Source organism: Manacus candei, unplaced genomic scaffold (genome assembly GCF_025592945.1).
Source record: "Manacus candei isolate 608988 ecotype Guabito, Panama unplaced genomic scaffold, ASM2559294v1 h1tg000097l, whole genome shotgun sequence".
NCBI lineage: Eukaryota > Metazoa > Chordata > Aves > Passeriformes > Pipridae > Manacus > Manacus candei.
This window is the reverse complement of record NW_026138145.1, coordinates 294,376-322,278: the sequence shown is the minus strand read 5'-3', so window position 1 is coordinate 322,278 and position 27,903 is coordinate 294,376. Positions and strand designations below refer to the sequence as shown.

Genomic DNA, 27,903 nt, shown 5'->3' with positions numbered 1-27,903 from the left:
ATTTTTGTTTTTAAACCGTGCGAGCAGCAGTTCTTCAAAATTCAGCTTTTCCCCAGTTTTGTTTTCCTTGTGAAATCTGTCAGTTTGAATCATTTCTCCGGATCAGGAAAGTGCTTTCTGATCCTCCATCCCCAAACCCGACAGCTTTGCTCGTAACGCCTTTAGAAAGAAAGGGAAAAAAAAAAACATCTTTCTGTTCTCTTACTCCATCCTCAAAGAGGCTGGTTTGATTCCTGATGCTCCAGCATATTTCTGTCTTTTACCACACTTCAAGGCTATTTTTTCCCTGCCAAAGTATGCAAGGAAAAGCAACACAAGCCCTGCAGCTTTGGGGGAAGGGCCAGCCCTGCAGCTCTTATTATCTCTGGATGGGAAGAGGGAGAGAGAGACAGAGACGTTGTTAATGCCTCGGATATTTCTAGATCCTACCACTGTCCTACCAAGGAAGTCTGAAACATAAAATGCCATTGGAAACATCACATGGGGCATAAAAAAAATCCAGTGTAAGAGCCTAATTTGCTTTATTATCAGCATCTGGAGGTTTTTAGGTGCAGCCAGCTTGAAGATTATCCTGGTTATGCAGCTCACGTGCTGCTCTTCACAACTGAAACCAGCACCAAACCTTCACCTGGGGGGGTCACAAGTTCCTAAACACATCTCTGGTATTAAACATTTTATGGACTTGAAGGTTTCCTTGCACCTGGGATGTGATGTGACATCCAGCTGCACATCCAGCCAGGGGAAGGGCGAGATGGGGCAAAACTCCAGGTCTGGGTCACTCTCCTACTGCTGACAGTACAAAGTGTGGAGTCTGTGCACGCTGTTATTTTGTGGGATTAATCCCATCCCCTCAGCCCTGAGCAGCAAACACAGAACTGCCAAGTGCAGTCTACATCAACTCAAGCCACCGTGGCTGTGATGATCCATCACCCCTAAACCCACAGTCCAACCACATGGATGCTCTTCTCCAATGATACATTTAAAATGGGGGGTGATATTAATTGCTCTGCTGAAAACTCAGACAGAGAGCGAGCAGAGCTTCAAGATTCACTTACTTCCCCCAGAACAAGACACCAACTCCTGCAATCTGTTATCCATCAGAAAAGAAGTAGCCCAAAGAGATTCCCATTGTTCTCCTGCTTCTGGGCGTCAGCTTCCCAAACTTGCATCTCAAGCCCAGTGGGTCTGGATGGAACCCAAGGAAGTCCCCAGAACTGCTGGGCTTCTGGAAAATCAGAGTTTATACTTGGAAAGCATCACTTTATAGGCCTTGCTACCGAGAGGATTTCCCACACATCCCGTCTGAATTATCCCAGCACAAATCCCCTGTCAGGCTGAGGATAAGGTACCATGTAGGTCACAGATTAAGGGACACAGCAACCATATGGGAATGGCAGGAGTTTTGACAATGCACACACTGATTATCCTTAACCTTCCCAACTTCAGCAACAAGACTCCCAGGAGCATGGATGACAGAGCAGGTAAATAGAATGAGAGATTCAGAAACCAGGACGGTTTGGGTTGGAAGGGACCTTAAAGACCATCTCCTTCCAACCCCTTACCATGGGCAGGGACACCTTCTACTAGACCAGGTTGCTCCAAGCCCTGTCCAACCTGGCCTTGGACACTTCCAGGGATGGGGCAGCCACAGCTTCTCTGGGCAACCTGTGCCAGGGCCTCAGCATCCTCACAGCCAAGAATTCCTTCTCAATATCCCATCTAACCCTACCCTCTGGCAGTGGGAAGCCGTTTCCCTTTGTCCTGTCCCTCCAGGCCCTTATCCAAAGTGCCTCTCCAGCTCTCCTGGAGCCCCTTTAGGCACTGGAAGGGGCTCTAAGGTCTCCCTGGAGCCTTCTCTTCTCCAGGCTGAACAGTCTCAATTCTCTCAGCCTTTCCTCAGGAGATGTGCTCCAGCCCTTTTACCATCTTCACTGCCCTAGAACATCCCTGACTCCGTGCTCCTCACATCCCTGGGGCATCCCCAGTCATCAGCCCCCTTCAGTACAACCAAAGCAAAGCTCTCAGGTTTTCATCCACAGCTCCATAAAACAACGGGTATCTGTTCACCGACTCCGACACGACACAAACCCAGACTTTACAGAGTTTATCCAAAGCAATTCTTTCCAGCTCAGGAAAACCAAGGCTCTCCTGGCTGAAGGACAGTCCATGCTGTTGCTCTGCACGTCCTGCAATCCTGCAAACTGCCCCGAGCAAACGGCAAAAATGCTGATTTTTTTTTTCCCTTTTGATCAGCATCTCGCTGAGATGGTCTCACAGGAGGGGTCTGGCTCGGCTCTGGAGACCCAACAGGAACAGGACTTGCTGTGCCCATGGTTTGGGAAACCCCTCCTACCCCTCCACAGCTGTTCCTCCAAACAGGACTGCTAACTGAGCCGACACCTCCCCGTCCGGATGAACATATGGCTGTGCTTGTACCAGTGCTGCTTTCATCGGCCCCACAGGTGCTCTAAGGACAGGCTGCACCACAGAAGGACCATTACAGGCCTTTTTATGGAAAAAAAATTGCCTTCGGGGTTTATTTTTCCCCCTGCAGAGCCTGCCCATCCCTGCAGTGGCTGGTTAAGAGCCCTGGAGCCGTGGTCCAGGTGCCTGGCTTGAGGACACAAGCCATCCCCTGCTTCCCTGGGTATCCAGTTGGAAAAGGTCCAGAGAGCTCTAATTAACCAAACTGCTCGTTTACCTTCCCAGAGCCGCTTTCCTCAAGGGCTCCACCGGAGATGAGGGAGGGATGCTGTGCCCTGTGGGGGCAGATGGATGCAGAGCTGTCAGCTCACACAGGTGCCAGTGCAAACCAGCCTCTCCAATGGCTTCATGGACAGGGGGACAAAAGGGAGAGTCGGGAACACAAAAGCTCACTGAGGCAGGAGCAGCTCCACCAACCACCCCAAACACAGCAGGAAGGGGTTTGCCAAGGGATGCTTCTGGATCTCAGGTTTGCCACGAATTGCTCCTCCTTTCCTCAAGGGCACCCAGGTCTCATTATACATAATCCCAGCTCCTCTCAAGATAAGGTTTTATCATATGAAAGGAAGAAGCAACCACTAGGAAAAGGACTCCCCAGGTGAAAAGGGATCAGGGAGCCCATATAAGACTCTCCTCCAGAGGGAAATAAGCTGACTATGGAGCCACAAACAGGAGAGAACACGGATAACAAGGCACATGTGGGAGAGAAAAGGGAGCTATGGTTAAAAACAAATAAAAAAAAAGCAAAAGGCAGGAAAGTGGGACATAAAAAGAAACCCCACCAGGAGTGATGCAGAGCTGGCTTTCAGTGCTCCAGCCCTTGTGTTTTCTGGCCTTATTTACGAAACACAAATAATCCAGCCTTCTCCGTAAGCAGCCAGATCCGGTGGAATTACATGTCTGAATACCCTCGGTAAACAGAGGGAAAGCTGAGGAAACACAGCTTAAGGCAATGTGTGCTAACAAGGGGGCCTTTATCACCCAACCTGGCAGAGGGAAACCCGCTGGCCCCGGCTGAAGTCCCTGCAACTGGTGTGTTCCATCAGCTCTGACTGGGATACCCCTGGCTGCACTCATTTATTTTCCCCTCTTGGGATGCAGATGGGACCCACTGGAAACAGGCAAGGAAAAGGGATGCTGCTACCCAACACTGTCCCTTCATGGGGGCAGGAGAAGGGGTGGTGAGAGCAAAACATGCCAGAACCACCTTCCCCCTCAGTGCTGAGCACCTGCCTTATCTCCGGATAAAGTCCCTGACACGTCCCACCGGCGAGGACAGGCATGGGAGAGAGGATTTCCTGCCCGAGGAGCACATCACCCACCGGAGAGAGCAGCAGGCAAGAGCTGACCCCATTTCACAGAGTCGCTGGAAAATGCTGAAATCAAATCCAGCTCACCCAGAAAGCGGGAGCTCGGCTCCAGGAATGAGGGAGCGCAGTCGTCTGGCCAGACCGGAGGATCAGCATGCTCCCTCCTGGCTGCAGGATCTAAGGATGTGAAAGTATTTTCCAGACCAAAAACACACTCATTTATTTTCAAAGATCTCCTATTAAGGAGAGCCCTGTTCCTACAGGGACAAACTCCCACCTCTGCCGAGAAGTTGCTCCAAGCTTTTTTTGCAAGGGAAGCTCAGGGCAGAGGGGTCTGTGGAACAATTCCTCCTTTACCCACCATCTGCACGGGTGAGGCAAAGGCTCCTTGCACGCAGGACGAGTGGGAAGACTCACATTTTTTGGCCAAGATGGCCACATCCAGGCACCCTCCAAAGCAGAAATCCCAATCCCCATCTCTCCCTCCTGCACCCACATGAAGGGTGGCAAAGCCACTGCAGCCTCCTGCTTCCACGGTGTGCTCAAAATGAATTATTATTATACTCAGTCTCAATAAATTCCTACACTCAGCTCAGACACCTCAGCTCTTATTTGTTTCCAGCAAGGAGCATTCCAGGCTACTCTTGATCAAAAAGAAAATAACCCATGAAATTCAGGTGGAGTTTTATTTATGTTTTGCTACCCAAAGAAACTTTCCTTCCATTTAAACCTTGCTGTCTGATGACAGGAGGGGAGTCAGGGCTCTTGTTGAAGAGCTGCAATCCTCTGTGACCATGAGATAGAGAAAAATAAGGAGTCTTCCAAATGCATATCCTGAGCAGCACATGATCACAGAATTCCAGAATGGTTTGGGTTGGTTGGAAGGGATCTTAAAATCCATCTCATTCCAACCCCCTTGCCATAGGCAGGGACAGCTTCCACTATCCCACGTTGCTCCAAGCCCTGTCCAGCCTGGCCTGGAACACTTCCAGGGATGGGGCAGCCACAGCTTCTCTGAGCAACATGTGCTAGGGCCTTCCCACCCTCACAGCCAGGAATTTCTTCCTCACATGTATTCTAAACCTGCCCTGGCACTTTATAACCACTGAATGGTTTCATCCACAATGAGGACTCAGGCACAGAAAGATGGGAAACACAAGGGTTTGCTTTGGAAGCTGGAGACTGATGATTCTCCCTAGATATTTACACTTCCAACGGTACAGAGGACTTTCAAAGCCACACTGACAGATACCAGCACCTGTGCCTGTTCAGGTTCACAGGCACCCTCTGAGCACTGCCCAGCACTGTGCCCACACCACACTTTGTGCTCACTGCAGCATTTTCTGACCAAAGACCTCAGCCTGAATCCATTCAGCTCCCTTGCCAGGTAGATCACCTTCCTCTCAGAGAAGGAAGAGAGGACCAAGAAACAAACGTGGGCTAGTGATAAACAATCCCACCGGGACTGCCTTCAGCACAGACCTTATGTGGTTTTGAAGTTGTTTCTCCCAGATCTGCAGAGAAGTGTGTTTGCAACAAGGAGCACGCGAAAGGTCAAGCATCAACACAGATGCTGACGCTCTGACTTCAGCTCGTGCCTGCCCAGGCAGGAGCTGTGCTTGTGTGCTCTCTGAGTCCATGCCAGCAGGGCTTTTTGAGCCCAGAGAGCGTGTTTTACAGCCCAAACACAATTACAGGACCAAGGGTGCATATCTGGAATGCAGGGATGTGGGTCACAGACCTTGAGACCCTGCAAGAGCCGCTCTCACCGCTGCTTCTCTTCCCTCAATATCAAAATTTCCTCCAAACCTCCTAATTCAGGAGTAGGGATGTTGCAGGTGGATCCACAGAGGGCAGTGGATCCAGCAGGAGGAGGAGCAGGAGGAGCTCCCATCACTGCAGATGCCCCATCCTGTTCCTGCCCCACGGCACAGCTGCTCATCCTGTGCCTGCATGTGCTGGCTCCTAAATTTAAACCAGCCAGGGATAAGCTCTGAAACAACAGCCAAGGCCTGGGGATATGTGCGTGCTGGGGGAGGGGGGGAATACATCCCCACTCTTTCCTTCGGTTTATCTCCAAGTCTTGGGTGGGGGGAGCAGCTCTGGCACCCACCAGGCAGAGCCTTCATTCCCATTTCCTTGCCAAAGGCAGAGCAGCAGCAGCTCTGAGAGTCTGGATTAGGGGATCACCTCCCACAGTCATGGGATATGAGGGATCCTCCCTGGAGCCAAAGGGTCCCTTTCCTCTCATCCCACAGCAAGCCTGGGTGGGCAGGCACCTCCTCATCCTATACACCCCAAATTCCCATCCATACCTCTCTGAGGGGAATTACAGAGCAGTTTAGGTTGGAAAAGACTTAAGATCATCGAGTCCAACTGTAAACCCAGCACTGCCAAGGCCACCACTAAACCATGTCCCCAAGTGCCACATCTACGTGTCTTTGGAATACCTCCAGAGATGGAAGCTGGAATTCAACCATCCCCCCTGGCTGCACAAGGTCTCCCCAAATGATGCTCTCCTGGAGGGTCTCCAAAGGACTCCAAGGCAGAGCCAGAGGGGATTCCTCTGCTGAGGAAAAGGGGGGAGAAGTGGGGTCCGCACGGGAATCCCTTGACTCAGGGTGCTGTGTCCTGCTCCTCTCGGGATGCCAATGAGAAGCATTCCCCAGGAACTGGCTCTTGGCTTGCACACAGACTAATGTGGGCTAGATGAAAGAAATGTATAGAACAAGTGGTACACTGGAAAAAAAGGAAAATGAACCGAAGGCTCCCAGAATGGTTTGGGTTGGAAGGGACCTTAAAGACCATCTCATTCCAACTCCCTGCCATGGGCAGGGACACCTTCCACTAGACCAGGTTGCTCCAAGCCCCAGCTCCAGCTGTTATTTCAGGCAGAAAATGCTTCCTCTATCGTGGCAGTAAGGAAAACTGAGATATTTCTGTGGCTTCTGCTTTGACGGGAAAAGGGTCGGAGCCGAGAAACGCGGAGCCGCAAAGAATCCCGTGTGAGCCCTTCTCAGACTCCCCTGCCTGGCTCTGGCACCAGGGACACAACACTTTTCTCTTTCCTGAGTAGGATTTTCCCCCTTTTTTCTCCTCATTACCACACATCACCAGTCAAAGGGACATCTGAGAGGAAGGATGAACAGTAACCGTAAAAAAACCCCCTGGTTTTTCAAAAACAATTGGAATAGTGCATGGACAAATTCACCCTCCATTTGATAGACAAGAGGAAGCCAAAATCCTCTGGACACAGGGAGGAGAACTGCAGCAGCCCCAGCTTCAGCCCCAACTGTCCAGTTCCATCCCACAACCCTGAAGGTATTTCCTACAACCACAAACCGTTTTAGCTCAGCCCGTGCCACAATGGCTCCCTTTTCCCCAAACACATCCCCAATGTGATTTAGTGTTTCCACCCTGCAGAAAGCACCTAATGCCTGAGAGGAGAGGGACTGCAGCATTCCAGCTCCCTCCCTGGGATGAAGGACATGCTGAACCACTTGCCCTCAAGTCCCTGAGGAGGCTGATAAGGAGGGAAGGAAAATCCACAGTTATGAAACCTCCACCCTAAACAAGCAGAGAGATGCAGGACAGGAGAAGGAAGCTGTGCCCAGGCTGGGTGCACAAGGACCCCCAAAGATGCCAAGGAGATGATTTAGGATCCCCCACACGAGCCAGTCAGCCTTGGGAGAGCCTGTCAAGAAGCAGCAGGGCTAAGAGAGGAGGGAAAACCACTGCACACGTCCCCCAGTTTTACAAGCTTTTTTCAACTGCTAAAATAGAAAAACCCTGAGCAAATTTAGCAAAGCATGTCAACAAGTTCTGTGCTACAGCCCAGACACACATGTTCTCCTCAATAAGATGCATTCTTAGAAACCTTCTTTTGCAAAACCTGTTGGTGTTGGTGTGCCTTTTGTTTTCCTTTCTAGCTCCAAGTACTCACAAGCATCCTGGAGACTTAAAAAAAAAAGGAAGAATAGACATTTTTAGACTTAAATGCGTGGAGAGGACTAAGAGTGTGTCACCACGTGTCTGGGATAGATGTTAAATCCTCCAAAACCATATGCTGGAGATTGCTCCAACAAAAGAGACTGCGATGATAAAGAGAAGCCTTATGTTCAAGTACCCGTTAGTTGTGCAAGATTAGAAATTAGCTCACAATCCAATCCTTGCAAAAAGGCTTTAAAAGCACAGGATTTCTCCTTAACATGAAAGCAATGAACTGATAGCTACTCATTATTGAATTACTCATTCAGATTTAACAGCAGCACGAGCACAAAGCTTCTCATCTTCTGTGTCGCCCTGACAAACCGCAGGGCCAAGGGCGAGAGTGTCACATCCAGGCTGGCAAATACATCCCGTGGGATTCACATGTAAACCTCACTCCCAGAATCACAGAGGGGTTGGAAAAGACCTCTAAGATCATCAAGCCCAACCTTTGACCGATCACCACCTCGTCAAATAGACCCAGAGCACTGAGTGCCATGTCCAGTCGTTCTCTGGACGCCTCCAGGGACGGTGAACACCTCCAGGGATGAGTCCCACAGGGACCTGGGCTGCCCCGCTGGATCTGAGGTCAAGGATTTACCGTCCGATCAACGCAGCGTATCCCCAGGGCATGAGGAGTTTAATTATGGAAAAAATAGGCCACTCAGTAGAATCAGAAGGGAGAAAACAAGGTGTTATGTTCTTCATATGTTTATCCAAACAGAATCCCCTTTGGATAAGAGGTTGCTGGTGATCTGACCCTCTCAGAAGACAGGATGAAATACAGAAATGCTTCAGGAAGGAGCAGGCCCACAACAAAACACATGCAATACCTACATGCAAAACGTACCTGCACACAAGCAGAACCCCAAAAGATGCCACAAAACCTACCAGGCACCCCAAAACTTCCGAGCAGCTGGGCAAGGCACCTCCACCAGCAGTGGCACGCTGCATCTCTGTGTCCCTCCACACAAGTGTGGCAAGAAACAGCCACATATTAAACAGCTCGTGCCGAAACTCGTGCTGATCAAACACACAGGAGGTGGGTGGACACCTCCATGTCCAAGACCAACGTGGCCAGACAAGCCATCCCCTGAAATAGCTCCTTCTCAGCCTCCTCCTCCTCCCAAACCTGGCTTTGGTTTCAGCTCCAGTTGTTCCCTCACTAATTGCTCCTCCTTAAATAGCCTCCCTTCCTCCTTCCTCGGGAAGGAGTGACAGTGCCCCACGGGGTGACAGTGGGCTGCACCACCAGCAGGAAGCTAAAATAGACTTTCACCAAGATGAACACCCTGCTAGCAGCTGTGACACAGTGAAATGCAACCACCTGGAGGGTTAATGTAGGCATGGATTAATGTAGAGGCTGAAATTCATAAATAGACTGAACATTTCTTTTCTGCAGCGTATTCCCAGGAAAGGAGGAAGGTGGGAGCACCCACAAAACAAGGAATACACCACCCAGGCACAACAGCTGTGCATCAGGAAGAAATTCTTGGCTGTGAGGGTGGTGAGGCCCTGGCACAGCCTGCCCAGAGAAGCTGTGGCTGCCTCATCCCTGGAAGTGCCCAAGGCCAGGTTGGACGGGGCTTGGGGCATCCTAGGATAGTGGAAGGTGTCCCTGCCCGTGGCAGGGGGTTGGAACAAGATGATCTTTAAGGTTCCTTCCAACCCAACCATCCTGTCATTCTCCATGTGCAGCATCAGCACGTGTGAGGATACGGAAACAGGAAGGAAATAACGATATTCTTGTCACTTACCACCCAAAGCACAAAATTAGAGATTAATAAAGCAAAGCAAATAAATCTGAGATGCATTTTTGGGGCAGAAAGCACCTTAAGGGACAGGAAGGAAGGTGCTTTGATACCCTAAATGAGCGTCATTGCACATATCTGAAGTCTTTGTAAGAGTTTTCAGGAGAGGTGGGTTTTGCAGTCTGGCTGTCTGCAAGCAAGTGGTGCAGATTAAGGACTGAGCAACACTGCAAAACCAGCTCTGAACATTCCTGCTACCTGAACCTGGTGAATGGGAAAGAAAACTGACCTGGATATTGGGATTACCCTTGGAAAGCCCAACCTTTCCTCCCTATCCATCAGAAGTAACAGCAGTGGCTCCTTGCTGCGGAGCAAGCCAGGATTTAAATTTATCACGTGGAACTACGAGAATCACACAGTTTGTGCTCAAGTTGTGGTTCACCACTGAAAAAATTCATCTTAGTGAAACCAGAGCGCTGGTGCAGCATCAGATACAGTTATCTCCAGAAGCTGCACCCTTATCTGGTTCCAACACACGGTTCCTCCACAGGATAGGAGGTGGTGGGACGAGATAAATGGTCAAACCCTCCTTAGAAACGTGAAGGTATTGCATCTATAGAACACTGGCCTTGTGTAAGAGAGCAAACACACAGAGGGAAAAGCAGTTGGTGACATGAGGAAAAAAGGAGGGGGGGGAACCCCCACTTCCCTGACAGGATTTATTTTTAGGTGATGGTTGCTCAAGCCTGCTCAGGGAATCGGTGTGCCGGGAGGAGCTCCCGTGCAAGAGGACGAACGGTGACTCAGCAGGTAAGAGCTGTCAAAAACGTGTCCAAAATTGAAAGGGTAGGGAAAAAAATCATAAGGAAAAGCTATAAATACCTCGAGCAGTTTTGCTTCGTGCCCTGGGTGGATGCCTGTGGCTGCAGATGCTGCTCTGTGAAGCAAACTGGGGAACTCCGTCCCTATCCCGAGCACCTGTGGGGGGTTCCCTCCTCCAAAAGCAGGACCCCTGACCCAGGAATCACTCTGGGATCTGTGTCTGCCCCAAACACAACATGCCAGGGGATCCCATCACCACTGAATTTCAGCTATGATGCTAAAGACAGCCTTGCCCCTCAAGGCACACCCTGCTCCAGCCTTCATCCCCCTTTGCACATCCCTCCGGAGAGGACGGGATCAGGATTTTTTAATGCACATTCAGGCAAAAAACCCTCTTTTTAAAAAAAATTTTAAATAAAAGTCAAAAAGCCCAACCAACACGAAAGGCTGGATAAACACTCCTCCTTCCCCCAGCAGAAATTACAAAAATGCCTTTGAATTTGTTTTGGCAAGAAACAATGTTTTTTATGAAAGAGCTTCATTGAAAAGTCACAATTTGGAATGTATTCATCTATTCTACATTTTTTAAAAAGTTTTAATTAATACTTTAAGGGTATTTTGACATAGTTTATGGTTTGTTAGATTGTGCTGTGTGCTGCAAATGCCAAACACACCTTTTTGGAAGAGCCTTATTATTGTATTAATGCAAAATGTGGGGTTTGTGCTGCCGAGACTCGTGTCGGCAATTGAAAAATAATAAATTAATTCCATTTGGAGAAAACGCTGCCATTTATAACCCAGCAATTAAGAACAGATTTAATTTTAGATATCACTGCATTCTTCAGCTTACTGAGTTATTCAGCACCGACACTGGTACTACCAGTTTATGCTCAGTACTTTAAAAAAACAGACCCAGGCCAACTTCTCACCCCTTAAATTAGCAACGACAGACATGAAAAGTTAATGCTGTTTTCCTCTCTCCTGAAAGCTGCAACATACGGATTTTGCAGGGGGGAAAAAAAAAGCAAGGAAATGCTGGGATTTCTGCTACAACAGGCCAAATTCTATCAGCCAGGGGCACATAAGGAGTTAAGAAAAAAACCCCCAAACCTCAATGGAGTGAGGCAGAGCTGACTGTGTTTGCAAACCAGGGTGTGCAGACATTTGGAGGGAGAGGGAAGCAGCCCGAATCCTGGCTCTGGAGGGATTCCCACAGCCCCATCTCCCTCCCCAAGGCCAGGCAGTCGGGCAGCAGGTAGGAGATGGAGAAAGGAAAATGCTTTTTATTTGGCCGTGGCTCTGGCAGCAGGAAGGTGATGCCCAGGGAGGTCTGGTGCTGCGGGCAGGGCTCCAGCTGGCACCGGGGGGATGGGAGGTTTGATGGCTGCATCCCACACAGGGAAGAGGTGGAGCAGTCCAGGGACCAGCACCCGCATCCCGGGGGTGACGGGGCACCAGAGCTGGAAGACTGGTGGGAAATGGGATGTGTCCTCAGCATCTCCCCTTGGGCACAGGGCATAAAACACTCACTGTGATCACCAGCAACCTCCACATGTGAAAATAGTCCCTGAGGCCAAGGAAAGGGAAGGTAAACAGGAGCGAGGTCATGGGAACTCCCCTTTCCCCACCCAAGCTCCCGGCCACCCCCAGCAGCAGGAGACCACAATGCACGGAAAGAAGGGACACACTCGGGCTGTGGCAGCAGGCCAGACCTGGAAAGCAAAACTAACACCTGAGGGAAGGGACAAGGAGTGAAATGGTTCTGTAATGAAGGCAAGTGGAGGGCCCTGGGCATCCCCTGCAGCACTGAGGTGACACGGTGACAGCGATCTGCTGTTGTCACAGCAGCACAGGACAGGCTGGGGGATCCCCAGGGGTGGCAGGACCAAAGCAAGGTGTGTTCTGGCCACAGGAATGCTGTGGGGTGGCTGCAGGAGAAGCAGGATGATGCCCTGGGCATCATCCAGGTGCCAGAACAGGCAGCACACCCAGAGCAGTGTGAAAACAGCCTGGTTTGGGGTTTTTTTCACATCAAGATGATGAAGACAACACTCACCACAATAACAGTGCAACAAAAAGGTTTTGAAAACAGCAAAGGGATCACCCCCGAAAGCCCAGCACCTGGGGGTCCCAAAGTCCAGGGTGGAGTGGCAGGACTCACACAGACCAACTCAGACCCTGGGAGAAAAGCTCTCAGCACCCTTGGAACCCTACCACGGGTAAACATGGATGTGTTTTAAACAGAACCATGTGATGAAGACCCAAACCCCAGCACCCTCAGAGGGGTTTGCCAGCCCCTGAAGGATCCAAGGGCACCCTCATCACGCCATCACCTGCCCTCCTGGGGCACATGTGAAAGCAAGCTAAACTGAAATGAACCTTGGCTTTTACAGGGCTCCCCCTCTTATTTGTACAAAAAATGGAAAAAAAAATCCCCAAGCACGCATTTTTATTTACCAAGGTTCCAGCAGTCTCATTTCCCACTACACTCCTCTCCAAGGCAGGAGTACTGCTGCACTAATTGTAAGTCTATGGAGAAACAGGCTTCCCTCTGCTTTCACACTGGAATTAGTTACGCTCAGCCTGACCTTGCATTATTTTGAAGCTCTGCAACATTAAAAGAAAATTAGAGTGACTTGTTAAATCCTTTAAAAGGTAAAACAACCCTATTGCTCCAAGTTCCCATACAAAAAGAAACACCAAACCCAAACCAAAAACGAGCTCTTAAATCACAACTAGGGCTTTAATGTGGTGGGATTTAGTCTTATATTTTAAATTCATTCTTTTTTTTTTGTTCATCTGAACAATCACAGCGTCTTTAATGAGCTCTCCCTGTGAAAACTCCCAACTACAAAGGATCACATTTGCTCATGTTCCAGAGCTCCACACACCTCGAAAGGAAATCCTAAAGCATCGCGTGCTTCTTAGCAGCCAGATTACCAGCTTTTAATCCTCTCTGCCAGATGTATTTTTAATCTTTTTGTGTGTAATAAAGCAAATTAGTGTAATTGTATGGGCAAACTGAACCAAAATACGCACATCAGATTAAAAAAAAAAAGCTGAATTTGGTGGTGTTTTGAAGATCTGGCAAGGAACGGAGCTGGGGGCTGAATTCAGCTCTGCAGGCATTGCCAGAGGAAGAAGCTGCTGCACGGTGAGTGAGGAGCTTCATCACCCTTCAGCCACAAGTCACAGGCTCCCATTCCTCCTCCAAGTCCCCCACAAGGCACCACACCAGCCCTTGGATGAGCAATCACAGGATAGTCTGGGTTGGAAGGGACCTTAAAGATCATCCAGTCCCACCCCCTGCCATGGGCAGGGACACCTTCCATTATCACAAGTTGCTCCAAGCACAATCCAACCTGGCCTTGGACACTTGCAGGGATGGGGCAGCCACAGCTTCTCTGGGCTGGGTGTGCCAGCTGTGACCCACCACAGCCCTCGGAGCGAGGAACGGCCCCAGCAGCCCCACAGAGGAACCTCGACAGCAAGAAACATTCTCTGAGGTGGCTCTCAGCATCCCCCTCCAAGGGACAGTACAGAAGTGGCCTGGGACAGGGCTGGAGACACCTGGTCCAGGCCACTGGCTGTAAGAGGACAGGTTATGCCCCTGGAAGCTCAGGAGCGAGTTCTGTGCCACAGAACCAGCTGATGACCAAAAGGCTGATTTCTGAGATGTGCAAACAGCATCAAACCCGTAAATCTGCTGAAATCAGGGGCTTTACAGCAGCAAGGACTCGGATCTCAGGGGTCTGTGGGACAGCAGGGCAAGTCCTAAGCCTCCACAGGCCTGGGCTCCCAGCCTCTCCTGTGGCAGGAGCCCTGGTTATCACACATTGAGATTACTGACTGCTCAGGGCAGGGGGGGAAAAATACCAACTATTTCCATTTTAAAAACAGAAAACAACTGAACATCAACGCTGACATCCAGTTTGGCTTCGGGAGGGATTTAAAGAACTTGTGCTTCTTCGTTCCCTAATCCCACACCATGCTTCCCTACTACCAGCCAGGATCCACTTCTAACAATGCAAAAGCATCTGCCCACATTTTTGCAATTATTCCAGACCCGGCAGAGAGCACCCTCCCCTTTCTGTAGGGTTAATCTAAAGAACAGTTGCCAAAATGCTGGGAACACAGTCAAACAATAGCTCCTCTGATGAAATTCCTCCACTCCATAGAGAAACCAGTATCCTCCAGCTGCTGTGGCTTGTCCAGAGAGATCTCCGAGTGTTTACCCCGCTCCCATAAATAAAAAGGGGAAAAAAAAAATAATGACAAACTGAAAGATTTGAGTGCAGCTTGCAAAAAAAAAAAAAAAAAAAGAACTGCAGAGCCCCTGCCATGTAACCACAACACACGTTTTACTAATGCAACATTTGCCTTGTGTGAAATACAAACCCGGGGCAGCAGTGGAGGGAGGGCAACGCCGGCCACCTGTCCCGGGGATAGAGCCTCGCTATACTTATCGGCACAGAGACCACTTCCAGCAGCTCCATCCCCTTAAATCCTCATTCTCAGTGGAATCTCTGATCAGTCATTTATAAAAGCCAGGAAGCCAGGCTGGACAGCTGAGTTACAGCAGCTATTATCCACGTATGCCTGAATTCCAGCAGACACCTTTATTTATAAAGGCTCTCTGGCTGACCGGGATTTGACACCGGCTACAAAAAGCATTCAGCATCCAACTGGCTGCTCCAGAAGAATGTGAGGAGAGGTTGGTGAGCACAGGCCAAGCTGACACCTTTACACAGATTCCCTGCTGCTGCCATGACTTGGAATAGAGCAGGTTTAAGTAACTGAATTCCTGAGCAGACACACAGAGTTGCACACCTTTGCCTCTTCTGCTACAGGTTCAAGTGGATTGTTTTCCCACTATCCCTAATTCTAACAGAATATTTAGAGTATTTTATGTTTCATATATGTTCACATATTTCATATGTGTTCTAATGGAATATCTGGAGTATTTTATGTTTCATCAGGCCTATTCCCTCTCATTTTAGACTTCCTGGGTCTTCACTTTTCTTGCTTGTCAACCTTTAGGCTCACCCTGACCTGAGAGCCGTGAACCTGGACACTCACTTTCCATGAAACTTAGGAAAACCCACGACTCACAGTTAATACAAGTGCAAGGGGATGGGGAGGAAGAAGGTGGTAAGAAAAATCAGTTGCTCACAGTTGGTTTTCTGCAGCTCCAACAGTCTCAGTGGCAACCCCTGCTAACAGAAGGCGACCAAGCGCACGGCAGAAGTGTGAATTCCGCTTTAAATGGACAGAATTCCCAGGAGCAGCACGTGCAAACACAGCCTGCAGGGCTCAGCTGGGCCAAAGGAGGCTGGGATTACCTGTGGGCTCACATCACACTCCTTACTCTGTTATAATAACCTGAAACAGGAGCTGGCACCTCTGCTGGGCACAGAGCTGGGACCCAGCTCCCCATGGGGCTCCAACGGAGCCTGCCAGCACGGTGACAGTAAGGAAGGGACTTCCTTGCCTGGTTCCTCATTTCTTAAGCAAGGACAGTCAAAAGCATCCTCCTCTGACTTTCAAAAGCAGCCCTGTTCAGCCTGGAGAAGAAAAGGCTCTGGGGAGACCTTGGAACCCCTTTCAGTACATAAAAGGGCTCCAAGAGAGCTGGAGAAGAACTTTGAATAAGGGCTTGGAGTGACAGAAAAAGGAGGAATGGCTTCACGCTGTCAGAGAGCAGGGTTAGATTGGATATCAGGGAGAAATCCTTCACTGTGAGGGTGGTGAGACCCTGGCATTGCCCAGAGAAGCTGGGGCTGCCCCATCCCTGGAAGTGTTCAAGGCCAGACTGGACAGGGCTTGGAGCAACCTGGGATAGTGGAAGGTGTCCCTGGCCATGGCAGAGGGTTTGGAACAAGGTGAGGTTTAAGGTCCCTTCTAACTCAAACTGTTCTGGGAGTCTATGATCCTTCCCGCTCCCAGCACCCTCTCCCATAGCACCCACCCCTGCCACCACACCCAAACCTGTGGTGCTGGATGAAACAGCACAGGACTGAGCCCCAGCACAACTCTCCAGCTAGAATTCCCTACAGATGATGAAAATCTGGGGGCTGAGAGCAACAGGAGCAGCCAAGGGACCTCGGGCAGCCCTCACAGCACAACCTGAAGCTCCAGGGAGGTTTCCCAGTTTCCCTTGAGGGGCTGCCAGATGAGATCCCCACAGGCCACCCTGAAGCCTCCAGCAGCAGCATCAGGAAGGAGCTGTGTCCGTGTGCTGCTGAGTAAGTTGTTATGGTTACTGAAGGGTTTGCTGGGCTTTCTTCCCCTCCTCTTTTAAAAAGAACTCTTATCAGTTTAACATAATACCACCAGTCAATAACAATTCTTATCTTAAAAGGTCACTCAGGTAGTTATAACTCAACATTTCATCTATGTTTGCATTATCTGGAGGGAAACAGCCTGGAGACTTTGTATTTTTATTTTAATAATCCACTTCTTTGGAACGGTGAGATTTAGGAAAAAAAAAAAAACCCTACCCAGAACCAAGCTGACCCTGTGGCAATTTGAGCACACCAGGGAACAGACAGAAAAAAGGCAGAAAAATCACATTGATGTTTGCTGCATCAGAAACAGGAGGAATATCCCGACAGGAAAGCTGTGAAAAGCAGGGAAATGCATGGATGCAGACCACAGCTGCTGCAGAAACACCATGTCCTGCTTGCAAACGTCAGATCAGGCAAGTTTCTCCATGACAAAAATTGTGGGTTTTTTCCTCCACATTTCTTTCCCCATTTTCTTCCCTCACTTCCCCCCATTGCAGCTGGAGGACAGAGAGAAGGGGTTGACACAAGAAAACCAATGACAAGAAGAACTGATCTGTGATGTTCAGGGTTAAAAACACAGTAAACAAGAAGAAAATGCAGTGGCATGGAAAGTGGGTTTTAAAATGCTTCCAGCTAAACCTGGTCAAACCCTGTTTTATCCACCCACTGAATTTCTTCTTATAACTACAATTAAAACTCCAAACACAACATGTGCCCACTCCCCACCAGGCAAGGAGCAGGAGAACTAACTGCTTAAAAGGCAGGTTTGTAGCTTGTCTGAAATGAGTTTTATCAAAAAAAAAAAAAAAAGAGCAATCTGGAATTAATTACTTGTGAGGATCAGTAACAGAGGAGAAGCTTTTTAAAGCACTCTGTGCTTCTACTCCAGGGCTGCCTCGCTCAAGAGCAAAGAGCGGAGCGGAGCTGCTGAATCCTGCAGATGACAGTCACAATATTAACATTATTTTAAGTAAAATAACATCTTCAGGCATGATAGCTCAACCAGCTGGGCCACATCCAGCTCCTGCAAATAACAGGGAAGGCTTGCAGGGGCCGTGGGGGAAGCTGGCTCAGCCCCTGGTGCAGCAGAGCCGTCAGTACCAGCCATCCATGTCTCCCATCACAGACAGTCCCAGGCTCACAACGTGGAATGACCACGAGTTTGTTCAAGGACAACACCCAGGGATTATTTTCACAGGATACAAGAAAGTTTTAGCACTGCAAAGGCCCTGAGAAGGGCAGTCACGATTAATAGCAGAGAAATATATGGTTTACACCTTGGCTTCAAGAAGATCAGAAGTCTACAGAGTCATCCCTCCTCCAGACAGGAGCAGGAAGCCTCAGGTGAGGTGCTGCACCACACACCTGCACGGCCCTGCATGCACAGAACCCTTCAGAAAAAAAGGTGCTAAAATTCAGGCACCTTCACCAAAACCCCTGACATGGCCCTGCCATGGAGCCACCTCATGCAAACACTCAAATAAAACCACACACTGTGAGCCAGGCACCAGACACATGAGCCTGCGCTGGGAAATCACTGCATTCCACCTCCTCTTGCCTTAGCCAGGTGTGTTTGTCTCTGGCATGGAAAGATCACTAGAAGAAGGTAGAAGGAGACAAGGCACCTGTCAGTACAAAGCAAACTGGGTTTCTGCCTCCTCACCCTGACCAGGCTCGTTTTCTGCTCCTTACTCACACTCTGAGTTGCACGGCCCTCGTGCCTTGGGTGAGACCATCCCAAGCCCTCTGCTCTGTGAGAGAAAATCCAGCTTGGAATCCCCTCCATGCCAGAAACACAACTCCCTCTGCCTGCAAAACCCCCTTCCAAAGAAAAGCCAGCAACACCTTCTCCAACAGAGAAACAATTCCAACCTTGTTTTGAGGAGATCCTGCCCTTCCACTTAACGCATCTGCTGCGGAAGAGGAAGTCGGGAACGGATCTGCTCGCTCCAACCTCAACTTCATTTGTGATTCCTGGGCCAAGATGGAAAGCCACTGGCTTGGCTGTTTGCCACTGCCAAACTCACGCTCAGACACGACCTCTGCAAATCTCTGGGTCTCCTTCTTAGGACCAGAGCGCTGGAGAGTTACACATATTGTTTTTTTAATGAAAAAGGATGAGCATGCAAGCCTGTGGATCCCTTGCATCAGACCTGCAACCTCTTTTAGATCCTCCAGCAGCTCTTGCGTAACCCAGAGTTAGTAAAAAAGTAATGGTCTTGTTTACTCAGTGAAAACACAAAATACAAAGGGCACGTGCACACGCACAGTTCACGTGAGGGTTCATCCCACCACCCTTGGGGGGTTCCTGCAGACAAAAAGGATTTCAAACACCACGACCTGTGCTTTGGGCGGGCCCTGCATGCGCTCGGCACCGCGCGAGGAGTGGGGAGGAGACCGGGACGACCAGGTGGGACCCCCAAAACAGTACAGCAGCACAATACAGCAGCTTCTCCTTCCTCTGAGGGATCCAACCCCGAGGAGCTGCGGGCTCCCATCTCGGGGTCTGGATGCAGTGGCAGTGCAAGGGGTGCCCTTTCTCCCAGCAGTTATCTGTGGTAACACTAGACACGAGCACGATGCTGGAGCGCTAAAGCACTGACGGGTGCACCTTAAAATAAAGCCAGTGTTCACATCGATTACTATTTCAGTTACCCCGACTGCAAACACAACTCCCAGCTTGGCAAAGAATGGCTTTCCTGGGCCACAAATTAAATAAAGGCGTTTTTTTGATGGAACATGAGAAAAAGAAAGGGCAGAGCTTGAGAAATTGTAAGGAGGCGGGAATTCACACCGTGACCCACAGAAACCTTCGTTAACTCCTTCAGGGCAACGGCAGGAAAATTTGGCTGACTGCAGCATCAACTGGCCCAAATGCAGATGTAAAATACAAAATGGTGGGACAGGCACACAGCTCTGCTCAGATGCTGAGGTCTGACACGCCAAAGGATGCAACAGTGCAGGGGATCATCCACCGGCAGCGGCCCAGGCTACGAGCGGAGCGCTTTCCACACTCATCCATTTAATCTCGTTTGCAGATAAGTGTATTCACAAACTAGATTATTTTAATTGATGGCTCTACAGCTGGTTCCTGTTCAGCTCTAGAGCTAAAGCTGTCCTCAACCTCTCCCATCATGGGTTGAGGACGGTGATGGCTCGTGCAGTTCCTCCCCTTCGGGGCAGTTCCTCCTCCCTGCACCCGCCGTGGTGGGACAGAATTTCAGATCCACTGCTTTTCCAAGCACAAATATGAGACACCTGCACAGAAGGGAAGCACTTGGGTAGGAGTCAAGGGAGAACAAGCCAGCTCAGGTCTGTGACGATGCATGAAATGCTTCTCTGCATCTTCCACGTGCACTTCAACAGTGGGATATTTCCCAAATGAAGTCAGTAGGGAAATTAAGCCTGACATCAGGCCCCTCACTGAGCCATGAATTATCTGACAAAATGGTTAAATGGACACTGCAAAGTATGGAAAAGTCTCTCTGGGAGAAAGCAGCCCATCTGTGGCCAACTCTCTTGCACTAGTGATGCACCAGACAGCAAACCAGGCTGTTCCCATTCGTTAATTTTTTCCTTCCCATTTTAAGCATTACTACCCAAAAATGTTCCCCCAGGCAAGTGCTGCCACCCCCCACCCAAACAACCTGGCCCTTGTTAGCCCTGCTCATGGAAGAGACCTTGCCATTTGTGCTCCCAGTGCTTTGGAAGCGAGCCACAGGGAGCATCTTCCTCCTGCTCTGACTGCAAGGGACACGTGCCAGGAACCACGAGGGAAGGAGTATTTAAGCAAATAGGAGAAAATACCAAAGAGTGAAGTGCAAGCCCAAAAGAGTCTCCTCTAGGTCCCAGCATCAGGGTGAGGGGGACAGCAAAGGGAAGCCTTTGTCATGCCATGCCACAGACCTACTTCCAGCCAAGGACTGACACAAGCCAAATGTTGGCCTGTGGTGCTTCCCAGAGCCACTCTGAAAAATATCCTTAAAAATAAAAGTATCTTTGAACTGCAAGAGAATACTGAGTGTGCAGTGCTGGCTAACACTGCTCTGTACCTCTGTACCCCTCCCCTTGCTCCTCTCCAAAAAGCCCAGCACAGACAGGTTTTACCCCCAAGTTTGCAAACAAAACCTGGCAGCAGCTCAAGCACCAGCACACAGATTAAAAGAAGTGTGTCCAACAGCTCAGCAGATCTGAGGTTGCAGAGCTCAGCAGCCCAGGTTGCTGTGACTGCCCCATCCCTGGAAGTGTCCAAGGTCAGGTTGGACGGGGCTTGGAGTAACCTGGTCTGGTGGAAGGTGTCCCTGCCCATGGCAGGGAGTTGGAACTGGATGAACTTTAAGGTCCCTTCCAACCAAAACTGTTGTGAGATTCTATATTCTCTTCATTTAGGAGTTCCAGCTCCTGGTTTTTAACAGGCAGAGCTGCTCACACCCCTCTCTGGGCAGAGACAACTGTGTGGAAGGACCACACAATGCCTTGCACTTAGAACTTCCTTTCACCCCCACTGAACATGGGCTTAGCTCCCGGCCCCATCCTCCTCCTGGGACACCTCCTTGGCTCTTCCAGTCCCTCCTTGGGACAGCCCAGCGACGCCCTCACACAGCCCAAGGGCACTTAAACCAGAGCTCAGCACTGCAATGCAACTACAAGCCAAGAAAAATGAAGAAAAAAAAAAAGGAAAACACCCTCAAACTGGGCACTGGGATAATTTTCCATCAGTGGGGGGGGTCACTGGGGGTAAACTGCAAAATTTGCAAGGTAGAAGGGTAGCAGCTTCTGATGGGCTGGGAGGCTGTCTGTGACCAGGGTAGCAGCAACAGCTCTATGGCTGGAGCCACAGGGACCTAAGGATATAAGAAGCAAGGTCTGCAGGAACATGTAATACCTTTTAATAGACCAGCTCGTACAGTTGGGGAAAAAAAACACCTCCACAACCACACAAGCCTTCCTTTGAGCTGCTGCACCTTCGTGCCTGGCCATTTTTTCCAGCTGCATCACTTGCTCTATTAAAAGACATTACGGCTCCCTGCAACCCTCATCTCTTCCTCAGGCCAGTCCTCCCTTCCCAGGATGAGGAATCTGGGTCATCCCAATGCTCCCATTGTGACACCTGACAGCCTGCTGAAGTGAAATAAAGATTTTGGCCCTAACATGTGGAGGAGCAGTTAATGTCCCGTGCACAGGGCAGGGAAAACTTGCTGTCCTTCAAGGTCAGGAGTTTAAAGGTGCCGCTCTTCCTTTGGTGCAGGTGGGTGTCTGGATGCCTGGATGACCCTCAGGAGCCTTTGGGCACCTCTGTTGACCAGCAGAGAGCACAGGAGTGAGGAAAGCAGGGCTGGTGGGATGGGATGTGGGACTACTTTGGAAAAAAAACCAAACCAGTCACACCTCTGGCCATCCCAGAGAGGGGATACCCAAGTAGACGAAAGCAGAAGCACATCCTGCATTCCATGCCCAAAGCCTACAGACCACTTTTCATGGATACAGCCCTCCCTATCTGCTCACTGGGTCCGTATCCCATACCAAGCATCTCTCAGTGCCTCAGGAAGAGCACAGGTCCCTTTCCCACAAGGCACAGAATGCTCCTGCCTGACCTTTACCGGCGGCTCCAAGGAGGTCGCCGCGTCCTGACGGCTCCGAGCAGCTGGGGCTGAAGCTGCCCAGCAAGGCCAGGCTGGAAGGAAGGAAGGAAGTTATAGCAGGCTTTTAAATAGTGCTATGCAATACCTGAAACTTCTATTTCTGTGCACAGATAATATGGTTTCCATATTCTCCCCCGTGCCCAGCAGGCCAAGCCATTCAGGCTCAAACTGAATCAGCAATAACCCACATTCTTCACCAGTTAAACCATTAAAGCTTGTTGAGGCCTCCGTGTAGGACGACCCCAAGATGTGCAGTTCACCAATGAAGAAAAGTACAGATTTCCTTCTGTGTTGGCTTCCCACTTCTGTTTTCCTTTTATAATCAAGCAATGCCTTTAAATTTTAGAAAGACCACAGGTGGAAGGTGGTCTCACAGCCACCTGGGCAGCCCCCACACCACACGCAGTCACCACACCGGTCTGCTCCCAGACACCGGTGTAGTTTTCTGCAGGATGTCTTGCAGGCATCTCTCATCTGAGGTGGGCAACATGGTTCTATCCATGGTTCTATTCCTGTTGAGCAGGAATCCAAAGAACCACAGAAGCAGGAGGCTCCTCAGGGCTTTCTGAGGGTCGTACACAGCAGAGCCACGGGGGGTTTGCAGCCCTAACAAGGAGAGCTCGGCTGTGATTATGAAAACACCTTCGCAATTGGAGAAAAACCAAGATAGAACTCCTTCAAACTAAAGGTACCTGCTTCTCCACAGCAATTAACTAGTTAAAAAGAGTGATTTTTTTCTTCCTTGAGGTTTTCCCATCTCATCTGCCATATGGCAGACCTGTCACCAGGCAAGAAACAAGCTGGACACCTTCACTGAGAGGAGTTTTCCTCTCTGCCTGCTCCACACACCTGAAAGCTCACGAGCCCCAGCCCCACCAGCCAGTGAGGATATCAAAGCTCTGCTCTCCCTTTGGGACCAACACTGTTGGTGATGATATTGCCAAGGACGGTGTTCATCCACCACAGATCACAACAGCAGGGCTGCCACCTCTTCTGAATGACCATAAACTAGGAGTAATATTCCAGTTTTCCCACCTCCCCACAGGGCTGGGACAAGCAACAGGTCCTGCATGTACAAAACAACTCCCTTCCCACGAGGACCCAGCGTAATTCCAACACTTGCTCCAGCACAGCAGCCCAGCATGTTACATTCAGCCTGGCGCTGCCGAAGTCATGGTGACACCCCTTCCCAGACAATGGATTTCACCTGTGCCCCATGGAATGGGAACATCCCACACCTTACAGCCAACTGTGCACCAGCACCACCGCGATCCCAACATCAACAGGGAGACCGGTGGGGCACCTACAAGCAGGGAGCCACCATTTCCAAGCCAGCAAACACCAGGAAAACATACCAGGAGCCACCTCAGGCCCCAGCCCGGGAGAGAATCGAGCCCAAATTAGTTATGCAAACACCAGGATTCAAAGAGTAACGAGTAGCACAAGGTTCGATGATGACGCTGCCGCTCAGGACTTGGTGTGATTCCACTGCCAGGCGAGTGACAAGCGCCAGACTGCAAAACAGGCACGGAACAGGAGCGACTTAAGGAATACAGGTGGTTTCATGAAGAAGGCAGTGCTAACACTGGAGACTATAAAGCCATTTCTTAACAGATCTTGCCTGCAAATCTCAGCTAACCTTCCCTCCGCTGCAACAGGAGTGCCTGGTAAAGCGCACGTCCTGCTCCATGGGATGCATGGATGTGTCCATCCCATGGGAAAGCCTACGGGGGGAGGGGGGTGTTTGGTGAGACAGAGGCACTCAACAGACTCAGGTTTTGGCACGGGAGTTACAAACGCCCTGGAGGAGCAGCTCGTTTTTGGAAGGAACGTCAGGGAAACGCTCAGGCAGCTCCACCAACGCACTGAGGGACAGGCAGGAGGCGGGATGCCAAGCTCCACGCGCAGGAGAAATCCTCGCGCCAAGCAAGGTCAACGGGATTACAGGGGCAAGCAGGGATCGCTCGCACGAGCAGAGATGGGAACGGCCCAACCCCTGCTCTGCACCCCGGCTTACCCCGAGGAAACGCCACCGCACAGGCGGCCCTACGTGACTCCGTGTCCAGGAACACTTCAAACCCCCGTTTTCCTTCGTAATTCGCCTTTCCTGACGTCAGGGTGCAAATGACCCCCCTCCGATCCCCTGACCGACCGAGGGGACTGGGCTACCACCAAAACCACGCTATGAATGAAAAGCTGCAATGCTGACAAAAACATAACATTAAAAATACACGGCTCGCACCGACTCGCAGAGGGAATCACGGCAAGGCTGCGCTGAGGCTGGCATGGGAGGCTGCAAATGTATCCTGGAGCAGCCCAGCCTGGAGAGTGTGTTCCCGCCAGGCCCCCCCCCCCGGGGCCTCCCCACCCAAAGGGATGGATGAGGTTCATCCCTTCAGCTGTTTATAAAAGCAGCAGTATTGCGCCCAGACGCAGCATTCCTCCCTCTCATTCCTACAAGCTATATAAGGGAACGGCCAATTCCAGCCTGGCTCCCCCGTAGCCAGCCCCGATCCCTCTGCGCCGGAGCAGCCCCGGGCTCGGTTTCCTGCAGAAGGACTTAAATCCGTCCTCCTCGGTGGAACACGGCGCTGCGCTGGACCTTGTCATCAAATGGCAGCACAGGCAGCTGCCAAACCCTGCCGGCTCGGTGCTCTAATAGGGAACAGCTGGAGAAGGACCCTGCATTCCTCCCGCCCCGTCCACACCGGGGGCTCTGTTCGGGATCCGGCCGCAAGATTTCCACCCATCACGGAACGCGGCCGCTTCCCCGTGCACAGCCCAAAACCCAAATCCCAATTCTCCCCCCCGGGGATTTTAAATCAAAGGCATGCTTTGCAACGCGCGGGGGCTGCTTCGCTTTTTTTTTTTTTGGGGGGTTGGGTGGGTTTTTTTTACGATTTGGGATTTTTTTTAAGGGCTTGGAGGAACAGAACCACGCAACTAAAAGACACTAAAATACGTTTTGCCTTCCCTGCTCTGTCTCTGCGTTGCAAAAACTCTACTTTAAGCGACTTGCATCCCTGTTTACATCCCCCCCCTCGGGAACACACACATCTGTAACAACCACCCCCCCCATAAATAAATAGAGGAGCACACGGCACGATTCGCCCGGCGCCTGTGCCATTTCCATCCTGCTCTAACTCCATTTACTTCCCAGGAGTTGAGCAACTTGTAATGGTGAATAAATAAAAGCAAAATACACTTTCCGTAGCCACGCACATTTTCTGTCCTGCACCCTCAGAAACCTAAAACAGTCCACTCGTATTTTCTCAGAGCTCTGCTGAAACACAAGAGGGGTATTCAGAGCCGCAGGAAAAAAAAAAATGCGTCCAAACAGGATCTGAATGATGAAATAGGAATTGCCACATTTGGGGAAAAAAAAATTAAAAAAAAAATAGGATAACCCAGTTACCCAGACCTTTATACAACAACAGTTCGTCTGAGGTAGCGATGGGCTGCTTTTGCATGTTGCAGAGAGCAAATCAAGCCACGTTGTCCAAAAGAAGCCCAGAAAATCCAGACTCTACGTGACCTGACTTACTTATTTCACAGGAAACTGCATGGAAGGAGGAAGGGGGGGAACGCGGGGGGGAGAGGAAAAAAAAAAAAAAACAACAAAAACCCACCAATCATTCATGCTACCGTAGTTACACCACGCCATGGAGCGGAGTAGTTGGCTGTGAAAAAACCAAACTGAAACAAGCCGAACCCCGTTTGGAAAATAAAACGTGAGGAGAGAAGGAGAGAAGCTGTTCCCGCAATCGAGCCGGGGAGCCCCCTCTCCCACACCGCGCTCGTTTCCTGGGTGTATTTTTAACATTTTTCTATGAATTTTGACGGCGTTTAGAGCGCGGCTCGGGGAGGGTCTCGGCGAAACGCCACTCACCGGGGTTGTTGGCCTCCCCTTCGAGGATGTGGAGCTCGGTGCAGTCTGCCAGGGAATGCTCGAGGCAGAGCTGGAGGAAGCGAGCCTGGGTCCGGCTGACGCGTTTGAGCAGGGAGAGCAGCGCAACAGTCTGCTCGCACTCGTTCCAGCCCTTGAACCACCCGGCCAACACGCCGACCTGGTCTCGGAACATCATGGTGAGCCGGAGGGACAGCTCTGCGGGGAGAGAATAAATAACCGGGACAGCCTCCCTGCCCCCGGCGCCGCCGCCGCCACCGTGCTCGGGGCAGGGCTATTCAAAATAAAAATAAAAATAATAATAATAATAATAATAATAAAAATAATGGTGATTAAAAATAAAAAGGGGGGAAAAAAAGGAAAAAAAAAAAAGAAGAAGAATCTCCTCTGCGACGCGCGAAGGGCGGGTTTGGTTTCGGACGCAGCTCTCGGCCTGGGCTGGGGTTTTTATTTATTTATTTTTTTTTTTTTGCTCCCTCTCTTCTGGCTTCGGTGCAGCGCTGGATTCCTGGAGGGAGGGAGAGCGAGGGAGGGAAGGAAGGAGGGAGGGAGACGGTGGGGCCAAAAAAAAAAAAAAAAAAATTAAAAAAAAAAATTTTTAAAAAGCCCAAAAAAAGGAAAACCCCAGCGTCAGGGCTGCCCCCTGCGAGGGGGCGGGAGGGGGGAGCGACCTCCTGCCGGCGGCGGCTTCACACCTGGAACAGAGAGAGGAGGGGGCGTCAGCGGGGCTGGGGGGGACGAGCGGGAGGAGGAGGAGGAGAGTGGGGAGGAAGGCTCGCCCGCAGCCCCGCTGCCTCCCTCCCACTCCTCACCCGCGCCTTCCCACACCCTCACCGCGATCCCCCGCACCCGCCACCACCGCCCTGTGGGATCGGGGGTGTGCGGGGGGGAAACACCCGACACCCCCTCACTGCAGTACAACACCACCGCCACCCCCCTCACACACACACGCACAAAAGTTCCCCCCTCACCCCGTACACACTCCATAAAAACACACTCACCTGACTCGCGCCGGCCCCGGGGATCGGGGGAGGAGGGGGCGGCGCGGCGTCCTGGGGTGGCCGTGCCATGTCCGCGGGATGAAGGGGGTGGGGGCGGGGGGGGAAACGAGGGAAGGAGGCGGGAAAAAGGGAAGAAGTGGGAGAATGGGGGGGGGGGGGCGCGCGCGCGCTCCGCGGCGCGAGACTGAGCCCGGCCGCGCGCCGAGCCCCCGCTCCCCTCATGCCGCTCATTTGCATACGGGTGACGTCATGCGGGGGTGGGCGGGGCCAGCCGCGCGCTGGGGGCGGGAGGGGGGGGACAGAGGGACGCGCGTCCCCCGTTCCCGTCCCACCTCCCGCCCCCTCCCGCTCGCGGTCCCGCCACTCCCCCCGGAATTTTGGGTGCTCCCTCCGGCACGGGGAATGCTGGAAAACACACTACGGCCTCTCCCCCCCCTCCCCGCTCCCGCCACCCCGCCCCGCTCCACGTCCTGCGGATTTCCCGCTGGAGGAAACCACCCTCTAGCGGGCTGCGGGGTAATGGCAGGGGGTGATTTTTTCGGGAGGGGAAAAAACCCTCCGCTTTGGGCTCTGGTGAAATGTGGCACCGGGCAAAAATGGCAAATTTTAAAATGGTTATATTTTAAATTTTAAAATTATTATTATTTTTTGCGGCGTTTTTTAAATATACATTTTAAATATACACCTCTAAGCACTGCGTGTGTAGAGAAGG

At 50.9% G+C, this 27,903-nt stretch overlaps 2 protein-coding genes across 5 annotated transcripts in view; one reads left to right on the top strand and one right to left on the bottom strand.

Annotated features, from left to right (window-relative positions):
• DLGAP5 (DLG associated protein 5) overlaps positions 1-14,464 on the top strand; it is a 228,731-nt gene extending 214,267 nt beyond the window's left edge. The window contains exon 21 of the transcript XR_007899986.1: positions 9,576-14,464. The gene's annotated coding sequence lies outside the window, so the exon portion shown is untranslated. The remainder of the gene's footprint in view (positions 1-9,575) is intronic.
• The window catches only part of SAMD4A (sterile alpha motif domain containing 4A), a 100,325-nt gene extending 72,927 nt beyond the window's left edge, over positions 1-27,398 (bottom strand). For 2 of the 4 annotated variants that reach the window (XM_051768810.1, XM_051768807.1), the window contains exons 1-2: positions 27,192-27,397; positions 26,173-26,885 (exon numbers count right to left, since the gene is read on the bottom strand). In XM_051768810.1, the coding sequence (XP_051624770.1) occupies positions 26,173-26,368 (196 nt within the window). In that variant the 5' untranslated portion in view covers positions 26,369-26,885; positions 27,192-27,397. Of the gene's footprint in view, positions 1-26,172; positions 26,886-27,191 lie in introns of all 4 variants that reach the window. The other 2 variants (XM_051768809.1, XM_051768808.1) reach the window with 2 other exon arrangements.
• Positions 27,399-27,903: the final 505 nt, after the last annotated feature.